The sequence below is a fragment of the Danio rerio genome, chromosome 8 (assembly GCF_049306965.1).
Source record: "Danio rerio strain Tuebingen ecotype United States chromosome 8, GRCz12tu, whole genome shotgun sequence".
Classification (NCBI taxonomy): domain Eukaryota; kingdom Metazoa; phylum Chordata; class Actinopteri; order Cypriniformes; family Danionidae; genus Danio; species Danio rerio.
The window spans coordinates 14,875,001-14,893,787 of NC_133183.1; the positions used below are offsets into that span (position 1 = coordinate 14,875,001).

At 35.3% G+C, this 18,787-nt stretch overlaps 1 protein-coding gene across 8 annotated transcripts in view; it reads left to right on the forward strand.

Moving 5' to 3' along the window:
- Positions 1-18,787, forward strand: part of itgb4 (integrin, beta 4) — a 57,698-nt gene that overhangs the window by 15,295 nt on the left and 23,616 nt on the right. For all 8 annotated transcript variants that reach the window (XM_073909161.1, XM_068222877.2, XM_005166790.6 and 5 more), the window contains 22 exon segments: positions 1,912-2,175; positions 2,290-2,379; positions 2,475-2,597; positions 4,062-4,229; positions 4,314-4,390; positions 5,678-5,880; positions 6,013-6,116; positions 6,840-6,935; positions 7,838-7,967; positions 8,059-8,184; positions 8,585-8,691; positions 9,820-9,853; positions 9,947-10,141; positions 10,410-10,513; positions 10,619-10,677; positions 10,793-10,816; positions 13,092-13,240; positions 13,861-14,040; positions 14,340-14,488; positions 15,158-15,365; positions 17,220-17,540; positions 18,154-18,317. In XM_073909161.1, the coding sequence (XP_073765262.1) occupies positions 1,912-2,175; positions 2,290-2,379; positions 2,475-2,597; positions 4,062-4,229; positions 4,314-4,390; positions 5,678-5,880; positions 6,013-6,116; positions 6,840-6,935; positions 7,838-7,967; positions 8,059-8,184; positions 8,585-8,691; positions 9,820-9,853; positions 9,947-10,141; positions 10,410-10,513; positions 10,619-10,677; positions 10,793-10,816; positions 13,092-13,240; positions 13,861-14,040; positions 14,340-14,488; positions 15,158-15,365; positions 17,220-17,540; positions 18,154-18,317 (3,075 nt within the window).

Consider the following 18,787-nt stretch of genomic DNA (forward strand, 5'->3'; position numbering starts at 1 on the left):
CACTGGTACAGACAATAAGTAAAATTCCTGACACCAAAAGCTATAGCTAGAGTAAGGTTATTTATTTATTTATTAGTATTTTTTACACAAATGTCCATGCTTTAGATCAGGGGTTCCTAAACTTTTCAGCTTGCGACCCCTAAAATAACAATGCCAGTGATTCTAGACCCCCAACATCCTCTGAAAAGGTTATAAACATACAAACCTTGCAAGCGATGGTGGTCACACATGAATAATCCCAAGTCTATTCTTTATTTAATTTTGGAAAACACCACTCAGAGATCATCCTCTATGTTCGATTGTGACCTGTATTTATTTTTAATCTACATGAGTGATGTAAAGGTGTTTAAAAGTTTAACCTGGTGCCTCACTCTGCTGCATCTGACCCTATTGCTCTGTCTTTAATCTAATGTAATGACCCCAGGGGTAGCAATCTAATGGAAAAAAAATAGCTTGTTTTTTATATAACTATTAACTACTATTTTTATTTTCTGTAGGTTATGGGGAAAAATATAGTAATTCTAATAGTTTAATCAAATGAATTTGATTTTAGGAAATCACCAAGCGACACCCCCCCCCATTATCCCACGACCCCCCGAGGTGTCCCCCACAAGTGTACACGGTGTAGGTAATTTAGGCAATAATCTAATAATCATCATAATAAACCATGTTGCATGATCAGGCATCATTAGAATGAATAAAAATGTTTACAGTGATGTCAAATAATAAATTACAAATACTTTAATTGAGTAGTTTTATCAGAAATTTTACTATTGAATAGTTAAAAAATGTATATTTTTACTTTTACAATTTACATAAGTACATTTTTAATACTATATCGATTCTTTTACTATTTGCTATTTTATTTCAACCTGCAGTCACAATATATATTTATTTTATCTTATCTATAGCGATTTCCTAAGCAGAACAATCAGACCCTTCCATCAAATCACTCATAGAAAAGTCACATCAGACAGACTGACCTCAGGACACAGATGCTTTATAAATGCAGTAAATATGTACAGCGTGGAAGCATTAAAAATGTTCAAGAAGATTCAAAATCATTACACATGATGACTGAGAGACTGTTTAGACCGTGTGTCACTAATGAGAAGAGGAATGATGCCTACTGTGTGGCCTTAAACAATAACTAAATGCACTACAGAATGTTACGTTTTCAAATACATCCACAATTTTCATTTATTCCATCAGCGCTGCATGAGTGAAAGATATATTACCTGACCTTGCGTTGTTTTCATGTCACCTCTCGCATGTGTTTGGTTGTGAGACGTAGTTTGGACAAAGTTGTCTGATTTTTTTCTATTTTAAAGTCATGCAGTGTGAACTCTCCAAGGGCTGATCCATCCTACAGTGTAAACAAAGTCATGCAATGTGAAAACATCTGTGACACGACTACTTTGAAAATCATGCAGTCTGAACTCGGCATTAGGTTACACAGATTTGGTTCTGCATGTAAACGCAGCTACTTGCTATTGGCTTACTATAGGTGCACATATTAATGTAATGTGTTCTTATGTTAAATTCATCTTACATTGTACATTTATAGTCCATGAATGGCAAATATTTTAACTAACATTTAGAACATTTTTTAATTTAAACTGCAGATGTAAGCTATGTAATAATTTTCTACATTTGAGTACATTTAGAAAGGCGACTTTTTACTCCTACTTTGAGTAGTATTTAGAACAGATGCCTTTACTTGCACAATTCTTTTTGGCAATTAATGGTACTTTTACATGAGTGTGATTTTTCAGTACCACTGCTGGCCAGCTAGGGAGTTTCACAGTCTCATGTAATGACCAACACTGATTTTTATTCACATTTGGTACACACTTGACGAGTGTTCGTTCAAGGAACTGAGTAGAGTATCATTTTATCCTCTTTTCACAGGACCAAATTGGCTGGAGGAAAGACAGCACACACTTGCTGGTCTTCTCCACTGAATCAGCTTTCCATTATGAGGCAGATGGTGCCAACGTGCTCGCTGGCATCTTGGACCGCAATGATGAGCAATGCCATCTGAATGTAGATGGAAACTACACGCATGATGTTCGTCAAGATTACCCATCTATACCGACTCTAGTGCGACTTTTGGTGAAACATAACATCATCCCAATTTTCGCTGTTACTAATCACTCATACTCATACTATGAGGTTTGTATGTCTTTGATTTTTTTTTTTATTCTGACAAGTAAATCTTGTCTACATTTAAAATGATTTTAGACACAAATGAAAATGTAATATCGTGGTGCTTTCCGTTGTATATAGAAACTTCATGAATACTTCCCCATTGCTGAGCTGGGACAGTTACAGGAGGATTCATCTAATATCCTGAGCATTTTAGAAAAAGCTTTTGAGGTATTTATTTTCATACCCTTAAAGCTTTGTTTTTCTTTTTCAAATAAAAAAAAAAAACTATAACAAAATTATTTGCTGGTTTGTTTTATCTACAGAATATTCGTTCCAAGATCAGTATTCGTGCAGAGGACAGACCAAAGGCAGTGGAAACCAAGATTTTCTCTCAGTCTGGCACCTTTTCTGAATATGGCAATTTCAAAATCACACCAGGACAAACTGTGAGTCGTTTTGCTTTAGTTTTAAAGCTTAACCATACTCTACCTATCAGTTCATTTTTTACATTGATGTAGCTGTTTTTGCAAACATATTTGTAAATGATTTGTTTTTAAAGAGTTATGTTCATATTAAAGGGCGTTGCGGTGTAGCATGATTGCCTCACATTAAGAAGGTTGCTGATTCGAGCCTCGGCTGGGTCAGTTGGCATTTCTTCTGAGTTTACATGTTCTCCCTGTGTTAGCATGGGTTTCCTCCGGGTGCTCCGGTTTCCCCCACAAGTCCAAAGACATGTGCTATAGGTAAATTGGGTAGGCTAAAGTATACGTAGTGTATGTGTGAATGAGTGTGTGTTGATGTTTTCCAGTGATGGGTTGCAGCTGGAATGGCATCCGCTGCGTAAAACATATGCTGGATAAGTTGGCGGTTCATTGCGCTGTGGCGACCCCGAAAAGAAAACGAATGAATGAATGTTCATATTTAATTTCCTAAATTATAATGTAGCCAACAGAAATATGGCCACAATTTTAAAACAACCCACACAATTAAAAAAGGGATAATGTACATCCAGCCGGTTGTTGTCGCAATATAGCAAAGCACAGCACTGTTGTGTAAGACTGAAGGTTTTTATTTTGCAGGAAAAAATGGTTGGATGTGCATTATCCTGCTTATTAAACTGCTACTTGCCGGCCACAAAACTAAACAGTTCGACACAAAACATTGATCTGTGCTATAATAATTTTTAAAATCATTATCAGAGGTCGCTACAGCGGAATGAACCGCCAACTGCTCCAGCATATGTTTTTTGCAGTGGGTGCCCTTTTAGCCGCAACCCAGTGCTGGTAAACACCCATACACTCACATACACACTCATACAATGTGGACAATTTAGTTTATTTAACTGACCTATAGAGCATGTCTTTGAACTGTGGGGGAAACCGGAGCACTCAGAGGAATCCCACACGAACACGGAGAGAACATGCAAACTGAGGTGCCAGTGCTAACCACTGAGCCACCATGTCTCCAATTAGTTCTTTAATTGAATGTAAATCTTATAGAAACAGTTGTTTTTCTTACACATAAATACATTTGTTATTATAATGTTATTGTATTTGTTAATATATTGTTTTTGTTATTGTTATCTGAAAATATCGTACCTTACAATGTTTATCCAATCAATCAGAATCAAGTATTCCAGAAAGGCATCCCAGCAAGCATTTTTTGTTTTTAAAAGATATTTAATAGATGTCTAATAGACGTCTAAACATAGTCGTTGTGGCTAAAACAAGGCTAAATTGAAATGAATGACTACACATACTGTATAAAGTCTGTCTGTTCTTTCTATTTGACGACTAGTCTATTTTTAGGCTATTCTTAGATGTCTATTAGACATCTATTAAACACAAAATTGTTAGCTGGGCTGTATTAAGACTTTTTAAAATGTGAAAACTTTGCCACACTGTTTCCAGGGTAAATTTAAAGTGCGTATGAAGGCCCTTAATCAGGTAGGAGAAGAGCCCGTGTGTAAGGTCAACCAGGCTGACCGCGCAGGAACCTTGAGAGTCAAGCCCACCACCTTCAGCTCTGCCTTTAAAATCAATGCAGAGGTGCTCTGTCCAACCTGTGACTGTGAAAAGGTAACACTTGCTGCCTCTGTACAACTCTTCTCCAGTTCCGTGTGTTCATTTCATATCTTACACTTCTGCTTACTTTATTTTCAGACCCCGGTTAAAAATGCAGTGCGCTGTACTGGCCATGGAGATCTGGTCTGTGGGAAATGCCAGTGCTATGCAGGATGGTACCAGTGAAATTTATGTTTTTAGATTTAGTGCATCCCAATTCGCATACTTATACTATGCCCTAAAAGTATGTACTTTTTTGTGAAGGAAAAATATATACTTTTGAGTGTGTAACAGAAGAGTATGCAAGCTTAGGGACATACTACTTTTTTTTTCGTTAACAGATTGTTGTGTTGCTTAGTTATGAGCCCTGTCAATCATCCACACATCATCTGTCATATTTATTTTCCTACCTTATCGGAGATTCAGCTGTGTGTTTAATCTGCCATTCACAAGTCAGGTCTTTGGATCATTCTGCATTCAGATGTTAATGTCCAAACATGTCTTTATTTAAGTTCAGTATTGTTGTTGCAGATGAAATATAACATAGGAAACGACATTTAAAAAATTTCCAATTGGCTAGATATGAATAAAAACAGGCATGCAAACATCTTTACCGAAGCCTCTCTACTTTACGGTTGGTTTCGCGCACCCATCATATTTGTAGTTTTTTTACACTTTTCACCCGCGTTTGTAGTTCTAATCGAATTCACGAGTACACAGTAGAAGTTTCCATAGATATATACACGGACGATTGTACAGTTAAATTATTTGACCAAAAATTGTAAACCATCTGGGAACTTTTGACATACTGTTTTCAAAATACTATGATTTGGGACATACTAATTATATTTTCAAATACTATTTAGGATGGATAGTGTGCGAATTGGGATGCTGCAAGTATTTTTCTGAAAACAATGAGCACATCACTATAGGAAGCATTGTGTTAAAATTACATTGTTGAGTGAAGTAAACACAAATATATTATATTTGTGTACATATCACATTTAAAAATAAAATTCAGAAACAGTTTGATCAAAAGCATTAGATTAAAGGGATAGTTCACCCAAACATGACAAATCTGTCATCATTTTCTCACTCTTCACTTGTTTCAAACCTTTATGAGTTTCTTTCTTCTGTCTAACACAAAAAGAAGATATTTTGAAGAATGTTGAAAACCTTTAACTATTGACTTTGATAGTATTTGCTTTCCGACAAATGAAGACAATTGTAACATTTTTCAGCATTCTTCAAAATATCTTCTTTTTTATTTAACAGAAGAAAAACTCAGAAAGGTCTGCAAACACTTGGGGATGAGTACAACTAAATTTTTGCATGATCTATACCTTTAAACAAGATATTTTGATGTAGAAAGACTGAAATAGTAAACACACCTCAGTAATCTTCCATTTATAGTTGAAAAGATTATTTTAATCCTCATTTTATCTATGCCCTGCCCCTTACAGGCTCGGCCCTTTGTGTAACTGTTCAGCGGGCGCCTCCACAGACTCTGTCATGTGCATAGAACGAGGAAAGACAGAGCCGTGCTCAGGCAGAGGAGACTGCATGTGTGGGACCTGTGTGTGTTATAACCCCAACCAGTTTGAAGGGCCCTACTGCCAGTTTGACAAATCTCAGTGCCAGAGATTTGGTGGATTTCTCTGTAATGGTTTGTAAAAAGATTTTTGGATTTAATATATCCCAGGATTTGCATGTGGGATGAATTCCAGACAGGAATTTCAGAATTAATGTTGTATGGAGTGCTTTAACTGGTTGATATTGCTTTTGTTTGCAATAACAGAGCGTGGAAGCTGCAGCATGGGCAGATGTGTTTGTTCTCCGGGATGGAGTGGAGAGGCCTGTGAATGTCCCACCAGCAATGACTCATGCCGGGATAGCAAAGGGGTAAATTGAAAAAATATATATATATAAACACTCTGTTTTTATTAAACCTTTAGTTTAGCTAAAGCATGTCTGTCACAGGGCAGTGGTTCTCTACTGGCTTGGCCATTGAAAATTTGACCCAAAAATGAACACCAGCACCACCCCACTATACTTAAAGGGATAGTTTACCCTAAAATAAAATGTACTTCCATTTACTCTCCTTCATGTGGTTTTAAACCTCTATGAATTGCTTTCTTCTCTAGAAAACAAAAGAAGATGTTTTGAAAAATGCTGATTGATGGTACCCATTGACTTCTATAGTAGAAGAAGAAGTTTGTGTTTAACGGAATAAAAAAATTAAAGGGTTTTGAACACCCAGAGGTTGAAAAAATGTGATTGTAGAGATTTCATTTTGGGGTGAACGTGGATTTTTATTGATGCACATGAATTGCCACTTAAAGCCACTCATTTCGCAACCCACTCAAAAGTCTTCTGTGACCTCCTTTTGGGTTGTGATCCTCTAGTTGAGAAACAGTAGTCTGAGAGAACTGATTTAGCTCTTGACAAATGTGTTAGTACAATATGTTCAATGATGTTCAGGGTTTAGAGTAGGCAGTTATTTTTTCTAAATGTATGCATACTAAATGTTTTTGTGCAAAACATAAAAATATAACCAAACACATTGTAAAAACGTGTAAAACTGGTCTGTAGAGTACATAATAAATTTGCTCTTCTCTTTTGCAGGGCATCTGTAATGACCGTGGTGTGTGTAAATGTGGCCGCTGTGAGTGTGAACACTCAGGACTTCCACTGAGTCCTACCTGCGAAGCCAACTTTCAGGTACAACTGTCTGTTTTGCTTTACATTTTAAAGTCGTCCTGTCACGCCCCTTTTTACTAGACATGTACTTTTTAAGCCCTCATAATCTTTAATCAATCCCCATAACCTTCCCTCCACTCTCAAAACGTCTTTACTTCTGGTCACATGAATGCCTTTAGGGCAGGGCTATCAGGGTGTGTCTTATTTCTGTCCTGCTTTTGTTCAACCCTTCTTCATTTTGTTAGCAACGGCCATCTTCCAACAATCCAGTTGGTTCCCGAAGGATGAAATTATCCACCACCCTACACTTCTTTGTCCTTATTTCAGGTCCATTTTAATTGAATGTGCATCAATTTCAATGCTTTTAATTCTAGGGGTCATTTCTGTATTTATAAATGAGCATTAAAAATAGTTTCTGTTGAATTCTTGCACTTGCCTAAGCCACACAGCTACTATGTTAATATCAGGGAGTATTTTAACTTATTGGATCAATGCACGGCGGTTGTCAGATGATGAGTCGAGTGAATATTACACTACTTTTTCTTTCACATCAAATACATGAAATGGTTGAGGGGGAAAACAGAGATTCACCTACGGTAATGTGAGGCATGCTTGTGAATGTAAACAGTTGGAGAAGAAATCACGTGTGTATCAGTATATTAGATCTGTGAAATAACCTCTCTTGGACATGAAAACAACACACTACTAACACAACTCAATCATGCCCCAACTCATTGGCAGGATTTATTTACGTCTACAATATCATGACGTGTACATTGCCATATTAAAGCAAAACAATTGAGTTAGCATGTGTTTACTGAAACAGAAAATCTTACGCAGATTTTTCATCTTACTCTTAAGGAAGTTGAAAGCATAATGCAACCCGTTTAAAAAAGTCCTCATTCCAACTGTCTGTCCTGCAGCAACAAGTGGGTATGTGTGAAGCCAAGAGGAGCTGCGTCCAGTGCCAGGCCTGGAGCACCGGTGAAAGGAAAGGACGGAAATGCGATGAGTGTCCCTTCAAAATTGTCAGGGTGGATGAGCTTGAAGAAGGTAAATCGTCAGATCTCTCTTTAATATATGACACCATACAGTAGCTAGACTTTGTTTATGAGTTGATGATGAAACAATGAATTGTTCACAGATAAAAATGTAATCGAGACATGCAGTTTCCGTGATGAAGATGATGACTGCACATATCACTATAATGTGAATTATCCATCGAACATCACAGACAAAGAACACCGCGTCCTAGTGAAGAAAAAGAAAGGTGAGATATATATGAATAATAACTGTACTTTTATTATGATAAAACTAAGATTTATGTGGTTTGGTAGGCGTGTTGGTAAATTTTAAACAGATTCTCATCCAGTGCCTATAGAGAATCATCATACCCTGTGAAAATCTATACCTTTACACCCTGCTTTCAAAAGACCTTTGGGATGATGTTATAGAAAGGCACTGGTTAGGAGAAGGCTACAAAAACATTTCAAAGGCTGGAAAAGATTAGATTTCAGGCTTTATAACAAATTAAGTAAATATTTCAAATAACTGAACTGTACATAAATATCATTATTTAATTACTAAAATTATAATATAACTGCAGTTTTAATTGCCCCAATGTAGTTATGTGCACTACGTTATCTAACTGAGTAGTTTTTGTGTGCCAGATTGTCCACCTGCAGGTTTCCTGTGGCTCATTCCTCTCATTATGTTTCTGATGCTGTTACTTGGTTTGCTTTTGCTCTGTTGCTGGAAATACTGCGCCTGCTGCCAGGTAGATGCTCACACATGCATATTAATACAGATTGTATTGTTTTTTTGTGAAGACACACACACACACACACACACACACACACACACACACACACACACACACACACACACACACACACACATCTAATCTAAATACATACCAAATATTTTTGTTTTTATATAAGTTTATATAAATATATATACTTTATATACATTACTTATTTCTACATTCTGTGAAAATTTCCTTGCTCTGTTAAACATAATTTGGGAAATATTTTAAAAAGAGTGGGCTTATATTATTGAATTAAACTATATATATATATATATATATATATATATATATATATATATATATATATATATATATATATATATATATATATATATATATATATATTTAGTTTAAGAAAGTTTTGGCTATAAGAAAATCAGTTTTTAATTTTTTAAAAGCCATTTTAAGGTCAAAATTATTAGCCCCTTTAAGCTATTTTTTGTCTATAGTCTGCAGAACAAGCCATTGTTATACAATAACTACCTAATTAACCTAGTTAAGCCTTTAAATGTCACTTTAAGCTGTATAGAAGTGTCTTAAAATATCTAGTAAAATATTATTTACTGTCATCATGGCAAAGATAAAATAAATTAGTTATTAGAGATGAGTTATTAAAACTATTATGTTTAGAAATGTGTTGATGAATCTTCTCTCCATTAAACAGAAATTGAGGGAAAAAATAAACAGCGGGGCTAATAATTCTGACTTCAACTGTATGTATATATATATATATATATATATATATATATATATATATATATATATTTATATATATATATATATATATATATATATATATATATATATATATATATATATATATATATATATATATAGAAGCTTGTCCGGGACACACAAAGCTCACAAGCATTGTTGCATGAAATGTTTTGCTAGACAATGCACTTTTTTTTTTTGGTGTATTGCAATACTGTAAAAATACAGTAAAGGCAAATGTTAGATAAGTAATTGCAAAGTTTCTTGAGGTCACATAACTTGTATGAGAAAACGCAAATATTTTGTTTTTGAGAAACTATTTTTGTCAGGAGAACACAATATTTCACCATAGATCTATTTATAATTGATGTCTGTCTCCAACAGTCCTGTCTTGCTCTTCTCCCGTGCTGTGCAAGAGGTAGTTATATGCTTTCATACGTACTTTAAGTTACGTTATCTATATTTTGGTGGAAACACACATAATTAATTGTCCTTAATATGTAATGGACAGGTCGTATGGTGGGCTTTAAAGAAAACCAGTACCTGCTACGTCAGTCTTTTCTGCAAAATGATTATTTGGACACCCCAATGGTGCGCAGCGGCCCGCTCAAGAGCACAGACGTTGTGCGCTGGAAAGTGGCAGACAATGTTCATCGAGGAACGAATCACCCCCAGAACCAAATCAGACCCAACCCCAAAGAGACCAGTGAGTCTAAACATTGTTTTTTATATTGTTTTTATTATTATTATTAATATTATTATTAAACAAATACTGGTAACACTTTACAGTGTTTTTGCTCCATGTAGTTAGTATAGAAATACCTTTAAAAAGTTTGTATATTTGCATGAAAGCAACCGTTAACCTAACATCATGCTAACAATTACCATATACTTTGTCGTTTCAAAGCCAGAGTCAAATAAAAGTTCATAAATGATATACATATCCATTAATCCCTCTGTATTTTTCCTCCTAGTCCAGTATCCTGTTTCTCTTCGTCTGAACCGCCAGTTTTCAGAAGTTCTTTCTAACCCTGACGCTCGGGACACAGACATGCTCAGACGAGAAGTAGAGGACAACGTGAGTGCTCATATATATGTGATGCTTCACTCAAAAAAAGAAACCGATTTTCACACATGAACCGTCATGCCCGTCTGCTGATGTCTGTTGTTTCTTCCCGAACAGCTCAATGACGTGTTCCTGCAGATCCCGGGCGCACAACCAGTGCAGAAGACTCTGTTCAGGTGTGACTCATTAGCTTTGGCGTGGCTGTGCCTTGTGGGCAAATGTTTCTTAATCATTGGATGAGTCTCAGATTTTGATGCGTGTCTGAATGTACCATTTTTTCTTTTCCCTCAGGACACAAAGAAATTCTGGAAAGAGGTACAGTAGCTACAATTGAGCTAGCGTTGATCAAATAATTTAGTTGTTTCCCAAATGATGAACTATGCATTTATACACTCAGTACTTGTGCAGTCAACTGTCTAGTGCAGGGGTCACCAACATTGTGCCCGCGGGCACTAGGTAGCCTGCGATGATCAAATGTGTTGCCCGCAGGCCTGTTCTAAAAATAGCTCACCATAGCGCCACTTACCAGTAAGCTTCATCTAATATAGAAGTAATCATTTAAAAAATGTAAATATTTGCAGAGATATATACAAATAAAGTGTTGCACATTGATACATTAAATACAGGGTATTTCCTACCCTGTTAAATCATTGTTGATAACTTTAGTGAGAATCATTAACATGATTGGTGTCTTCACATGGATGAATATCATTAATTATTTCCAAAAACATAAAGTATAATTAAAAGTAAATTGAGCAAATTTGTTATTTGAGAAGTGTTTATCAAACTGGTAGCCCTCCACATTGATCGGTACCCAAGAAGTAGCTCTCAGTTTCATAAAGGTTGGTGACCCCTTGTCTAGTGTATACATTTTCCAGATAATTTTCTCATTCATCTTCAGAGTCTGAAAGCCCTGAACCCTCCACTGTGTCATTAAAGCTGTGCCAGTTGTGTCCACGAAGTGTTCAACATTCCACGCTTTTTCCATGGAAGCTTTTTTTCTTTAGATAAATTTTCTTTATAATTTATATACTTATGCACTATTCAGACATATAATAGTGCATAAGTATGTAAATTAGGACTAAACGGCTGTCTTTGTTTGCCTGAGCTTATTATGGTGAATATTAAAAAAGTTGTGATCAGTAAGCAATGCTTATTAAGCAAGGATACATTTAAACAAAACAAATTAGATTGCAATTTATATTAAAAGAGACACCAAATACATTTTTATAATAAAACATTAAAAATATCTTGTTAGTTAGATATATAGTAAGTTAGTTTTCTTTATACAAAGTTCATACGGTCATGGAAAACCTGGAAAAGTCTGGAAAAGTAAATTTGTCAAGTTCTTGAATAACAGAACAGAACCCACAAAGTTTTGAAGGAGTCATGGAGATTAGTTTAACAATGCTTCTACATTATTAGTGCTGTGTAAGCATTATCTAAATCTATTTTAAACAGATATAAAAATTAACAAAAACTAAGTGAAGTTTATTTATACATTTCGAGAGGATCACATGCTTATGATTGACCACAGCCGGTCCCACTTTAGCTAATCAGATGTCTTCATTCCACGCTTACTTTCGCCTGGAAGAAACCCACATTCGTCCTCTTCTCCTTTTTCTCATAGATTGGGTGGCACGGTGGTCCAGTGATTAGCACTGTTGCCCCACAGCAAAAACACGACTGGCTCTGGTCCTCGGAGGGCCGATTGTTGTTTCTATGCAAAGTTTACATGTTCTCCCCGTTTCCGTGTGGGTTTTCCCTTAGTTTACTGATTTCCTCCCACTGTCCAACACTTATAATCATTGTTTTTTTGCTCATTCCTGCTTATTTAAAATGAGCTGAAACAACACAATTCTTCAGATTTCATTGGGACAACTTATTTTTTTATGTTCAATACACATAACTTAAAAGTGTTAAGTTAACTTAATCAATTTGTGTTGGGAAAACATGAATGAACTATACTGTAAAAGATATGCATCATACATAACAACATTCCTTTTCAAAGTAGTTCACCTTAATTTCAGCCAGGGAGTTTTTGAGATCTACAGTACCTGAGCTCAATCTCCCCTCTTGCTCGGCGAATGGGAGGGAGCCCTGATCTCGAGGATCCCTTGAGCTCAGGACTCTCTCCCGGGACAGCATGCCAAACAAGCTTATGATAAACCATCAGCTAAGTGTGAACTTTTGAAATATACTATTGCGTGTTTTATGATGTGCTGTAATAAATTTCAATGTGCATTGTTTTTCTTATTATTTACTAAGTATATCTAGACATTACATGAAACATTAGGACAAGAAAATTTACATGACAGTCCTGGAAAAGTTATGAAATTTTAGTAGTAAATCTGAATATGAACCCTGTATATATTAAAGAATCCAGAAAAAAATGTATAATGTATTCCACCACACTGATTCCAAAAAAGTATACAAGGGACCAAAACTGTTTTAGCATAACATACCAATTTCAGTCTTTCCTCCTAATGTCAAATGAGTTAAATGCAAAATGAAGCTTTCTTTACAGGACAAAGGAATACACATTTCTAAACTCAAAAAGAGAAAGAGTAATTTTTTTTTTAATTCACAGACAGAACAACACAATTGTGGACACAGTTTTATCTGCCCCTCGCTCCAGTTACCCAGATATTGTAAAACTGACAGATAAACAGGTTCAGTCTGGAAACTTCCGGGACCTGAAGGTGATTCCAGGCTACTACACTGTGGCTTCTGATAAAGGTACAGATTCCACACAACACAGAAGCCTTAAAAGTGATAATTCACCTAAAAATGAAACCTCTGTCATCATTTTCTCATCCTCCACTTGTTTCAAAGCTGTTTGATTGTCTTTCTCCTTTTGAACACAAAAAGACATTTATAAGAATGTTCAAAAATGGTAGCCATTGAACTTGATCATATTTTCCTTCATTAATAAGTTAATTGCTATTTGTTTACAACTTTCTTTAAAATCTTTTTTGTGTTCAACAAAAAAATAAGGAAACACTTTACGTTGATGGTCCATTTGGGTATTAGACTGTCTGCTTAATATCTGTTGATACTGCTGCTAAACAAACCTTTAACTGACTATAAGAAACTTAGCAAGTACATATCAACTTACACTAACCCTAACCCCAACCCTAACCCCAACTTAACAGTCTACTTATAATTTAATGAGAATTAGTTGCAACGTAACTTCAATTTAACAAACAGACCATCAAAATAAAGTATGACCACTGGAAATAAAGGCTGGAAATAATTTTTTTTTTATTTTCCTCTTAACAAATTTATTTGAAAAAATCTCTGCTGCAGTAATTTCTTGCCTGTTGTAACATTTGTGTCTTTTCTTTCTTGTCTTGTAGAAGCAGCAGGCGCAGTGGAGTTTCCGGAGAACGTGGAATCAGTGGATGTTCGGGTTCCTCTCTTCATTAAAGATGAGGACGATGAAAAGAAGGAGCTGCTTGTGCAAGCTGTGGATGTTCCAGTCGGAATCGCAAAGATTGGAAAAGATCATGTCAACATTACAGTGCTTAAGGAACAGGGTAGGAAGAAAAAAGTGCAAAGCCAACTTTCCAAATCTATGCATCTTAAAAGGGATAGTTCACTCAAAAATCCATTTAAATTGAAAATTTAATTTAATTTTATTTAATTATGTTTTTAGTTGAACTATCCATTTAGAGCAACAGAAATTTTCTTAAGATACAGAATATTGGAAGATTAAAATACTGGAATATATTTTGAATTAGATTAAAAAGGTGAATTTGGTTAGTGAGATTTAGTATCAATATGAGAATGTGTGTTGTATCATCAGTTTTGTTCTGGTTTGTTTGTTCTCTTGTAGCTTCGAGTGTCTTTACCTTCCTGGAGCCGTCATATACCTACAGCCGTCAAGATGGAGTGGCCAACATCCCGATCAAACGTCAGATCATAGAGGATGGACGGGCACAAGTCACATACAGCACAGCAGACCTCACTGCTAAAGACAAGAAGGTAAAATACACCAGCTTTCTTCATAATGGTTTGTAGTGATTGTATTTCATTCAATTAGCCCTCCTGATGCCTTCAAGCCATGCGATATAATCATGGATATTTTGATCAGCTTTGATTAAAAATGCATTGGAATATATGAGTGTCTATAAACATTTGCAACTAATTGAATTTAAATAATTATTATTCACTAATAATAATTACTTCATTATTCACAAATGTGCTGTAAATTTATGAAACATACCTGATTATTTATAACAAAACAAATATTACTCTTAAATATTATTTTAAATAGTTTGTCAATAAACGTGCATATACAGCATAAAAATTTTTCATACATATATTTTTAGATTTTAATTTTCCAAAAAAAATAAATAAATAAAATAAATAAATAAATAAATATATAAATTAAATAAATATATTTATTTAATATATATATATATATTATATATTCTAATATATTTTATAGAAGTTCACTGATGTTGATGTAACTTCATAGTTATGTGCTCCATACATATTGAAAATGCAATGTTGTACCATTGTTTATAAATAATTATGGCTCTTAAAATATGTTTTAATTATTTTATTAGTAATGGGTAATGGGAACATTCAGTTGTCATTGTTTGATTGCAGTATTTTTTTATACTACTTTTTGCATTCTCTCCTGTACAGGACTATATTTCGGTAGATGGAGACTTGAGCTATGGAGCAGGTGAAACAGAGAAGATTGTCCCAGTGAAACTTCTGGAACTTGGAGAGCAAGATGGCCTGCTGGAGGACAAGCAGGTCAAACAGTTTGTCATGGATTTGACCAACCCACGACAAAGTGCTAAACTAGGCCGTTACCCACGCACTGTTATCACCATCGCTGACAAACCAGGTACATATGAGCAATTCCATGCAAATGTCACCCTTGCCATGAAAAAATGAAGGTTTCACCAAAATAGCGAAATTCTTTCTACATTTTTTGTGTAAGCAAGTATTTTATAGTACTTCAAAAATACTGAAAAATGTCTGACAATGATTTCTAACAATTATATTTGATTTACCAAAGTCACACCAGTGGCAATTTCACATCTATCACATCCGTAACGGAGAGGTGTCACATCTATAAGGAAGCTTTTTCCTCATAAATGCAAAGATGTCACCTAAAATAAAATCAATCAATTTTGCTCTATAGAGAGCCGACTCTTACCCTTTTAAATAGCATTATTTCTTTTGGGTTGTGCGATTTAACTCACAGAATTTCTACAAAGTATGTTGTATACTTTAAACTCGCTAACTTTTTTGCTCACATCAATAAAGCATGACTATTTTCCTCATTTGAAAGGTAAAAAATAATTACAGGTTGATATTTTTTTGCGTTCGATAACTCTGTGGTTAGTTGTTTTGGAAAATATAAACAGATGTTTCAATATAATGTTAACATATACTTTCTATGTTAATTTATGTTTTGATTTTTTGTACTCCAAATGTAACATCCATATAATTTTGCTTCAATATCTTGAAGGACAGTTTGTTGTTATTCCTTTAAAGAGCCCCTATTTTGCATTATAAAAGGTCATATTTTGGTTTTGGGGGTCTCCAACAACAGGCTGATATGCATGCAAGGTCAAAAAACACTTTCATTGTTTTCCAATATGCATTTATTTTTACCTAATTATCCCAAAGACTCCAAGATTCGTTCAGCGATTCATTTGTTTCCAAACCACTCAATTGCGTGTGGCTAATCTGCGCTGATTGGTCCGATAACCCAGTCTGTTGGGATTGGTCGGCTGGGTTCAGCGTGAGACAGTGAGAAGAAATGACCACCACAGCTACGTAGCAGAGAGTATGTGAGAGCCCAATAAAGCAATGCAGTTAAACACCAGCATATTACTCGACATTTAGCCCTAACCCCAAGTAATAACAACGACACACATTCAGTATTAATCCACAGAGTGGCAAAAGTTGAACTATTTTAGAACTATTTCGGAGTTCAAAAAAACTTTTAAATCAGTAAAGGAAGCACACATCACGTTTTCAACATAGTTTTGGACGCTATATGTGAATCGCCCATACAGACTCAACCTGAGAGATACCTTACAAGCCGCGTGGAGCAATTACTATTTACAACACACTATTAAACAAAACGAGGCAACAATTTTAATTACACTTACATGTTATGATCCTGAGGAAAAAAAAAACTAGTCCATATGAACTAAATCAGTGCTGACAAAGTCTCATACATAATAGTCTCTGCTGCTCCTTCAATAGAAAACGGCGGACAAATCCCACATTGCAGCATAGGTTACTGTATCAAAAATCTGAAAAATGGCAGGAACAAACACAGCACTTGGTTGGCTATATTGTGGTGTTGTTGTAAAAGTGAACTTTAACCCTTTATTCCCGACAGCTGAATCTCCATCTGTCAGTGATTGTCATCTTCTCATCATGATCAGTCCTGTGATCCCCCGCGCTCCTCTAGTGTGTGAAGGGATAGACGCGATCACATATTTTGTGATGAACTGTCGACGTCGATGCGTTCAAGCAAAAGATCCAAACCCAATATGATTCATTTATTTGACTCTGAGATGAATCAGTCGTTTTAAACATGCTGCACTAGATTTAAACCTCAGCTGGATGTTTTCATTCACTTAGTGCTGTGTAACACACTGCATAGAAGGTCATTTTTTAAAAACCCATAATAGAGGCTCTTTAAACTAAATCTAAACAAGCTCGTGTCTCCTCACAGAATCCAGTGTTATGGCGTTTAAGAAGAGTACTCAAACTTTCAGTACCACCGACTCGCTCTACACCATCCCGGTGGAACGCACTGGAAACCGGGAGACTCCGGCCACTGTGCACTGGCGCACCAACAAGGCCTCGCGCTTCGACATCTCCAGCCCTCTCAAATTTGCACCCGGTGAAGCTGAAAAAAATATCCTCATCAATCCTCGTACACATCCATCTCCCATCATACCTGAGAAATTTAACCTGGAACTATTAGACCCAAGCAACAATGCAATTATCGGAAAGAGGAAGACCACGGAGGTGATCGTCACCGACGGTCGAGGTGAGGTGGAAAGAAAAGTGCAATGCAAATGCAAAACCTTTTTTTCTTACTTTAGTTCATGTTTTATTGGGTAACTGACGCTCCTATCCACCTTCAAATTATGGGTTGCACTTTCAGTTTAGGAAAGTTCTGCTAAAATAATCCATATTCATATTGAAAAATGAGAACGAGCAATGCATCTGGCTTTATGCTTCATTTTTATCCATCTTAAAATTATTTATGCTTGGTTATTTTATCAAGACATTAGCATTACATGCATATCTAAGGCCGAAACTCTTTTGAGTTCACTGTTTTATTCCTACAAATTGTCCTCTTTATATTCCATACAGTAAAGTAATAGTCCAAATTGCCATGCGAAGATTCGTGAGTTTTTTGGGGTTGTGTGTGGTCTGCTAAAAGTCATTTTGTTTATTCTAATAAATTATTTTTTAAAATTTTCAAATTGATAAACTTTGAGGAAAGTTATAACAAACTTGTCGTCACCCTTTTTTTAAAACATTGCAGATTGTTTACAGTTTAATATAAGTTACTTAAACATTTTGGCAGTAGGAAAAAGGTAGATAATCAGCAGATACTAGAAATGATAATTATTATTTGCATTTGAACATTTCAGGGGATGGTAAAAATCAGGATTTCCAGAAGATGGAATATGTTACTCAAACAGCCACATCCCCCGGAGGACGCCTCTATTCTCCAGCCAACATTAAAGCCGTTGCTACCGGCCCTAAAAACATCCGCCTGAACTGGAAACCCAGCCAAAATGCCAATGGTTACAAGGTAGATCTTGTCAAATAATATCTACTGCATATATAGATCCTTTTTTGACTTATTTATTTATTTATTTATTTATTGTGTACATCTGTAGAATTTATTTATCAAAAAATAAACAACGGTATCCGTAAATGAACAAACTGTAAATGAAGAGTGTGAAATGTGTGAAGCCTTTAAGCAGTTCCTAAGTGTTTACTTTATGACCAATATAACCAGTATCATTACTGTGTCTTTTCTAAATAATAGGACATTTTTTGTTCTGTATAACATCACTGACCACAAACTTTTGAATAACAGTGTATGTGACATGAAATGACAGGTTAGCTTGATATTGGGCTGTTTTTTTTAGCCATTTTTCTTTTTAGAAACACCACAGGAGCGTCTTATGTTCAATATGTTAAACTCACACATAAATGACAAGCTTTTTAATCTATAACTTTTTTTATATGAAAAAAAATGTGTGATTTCATGTGTGA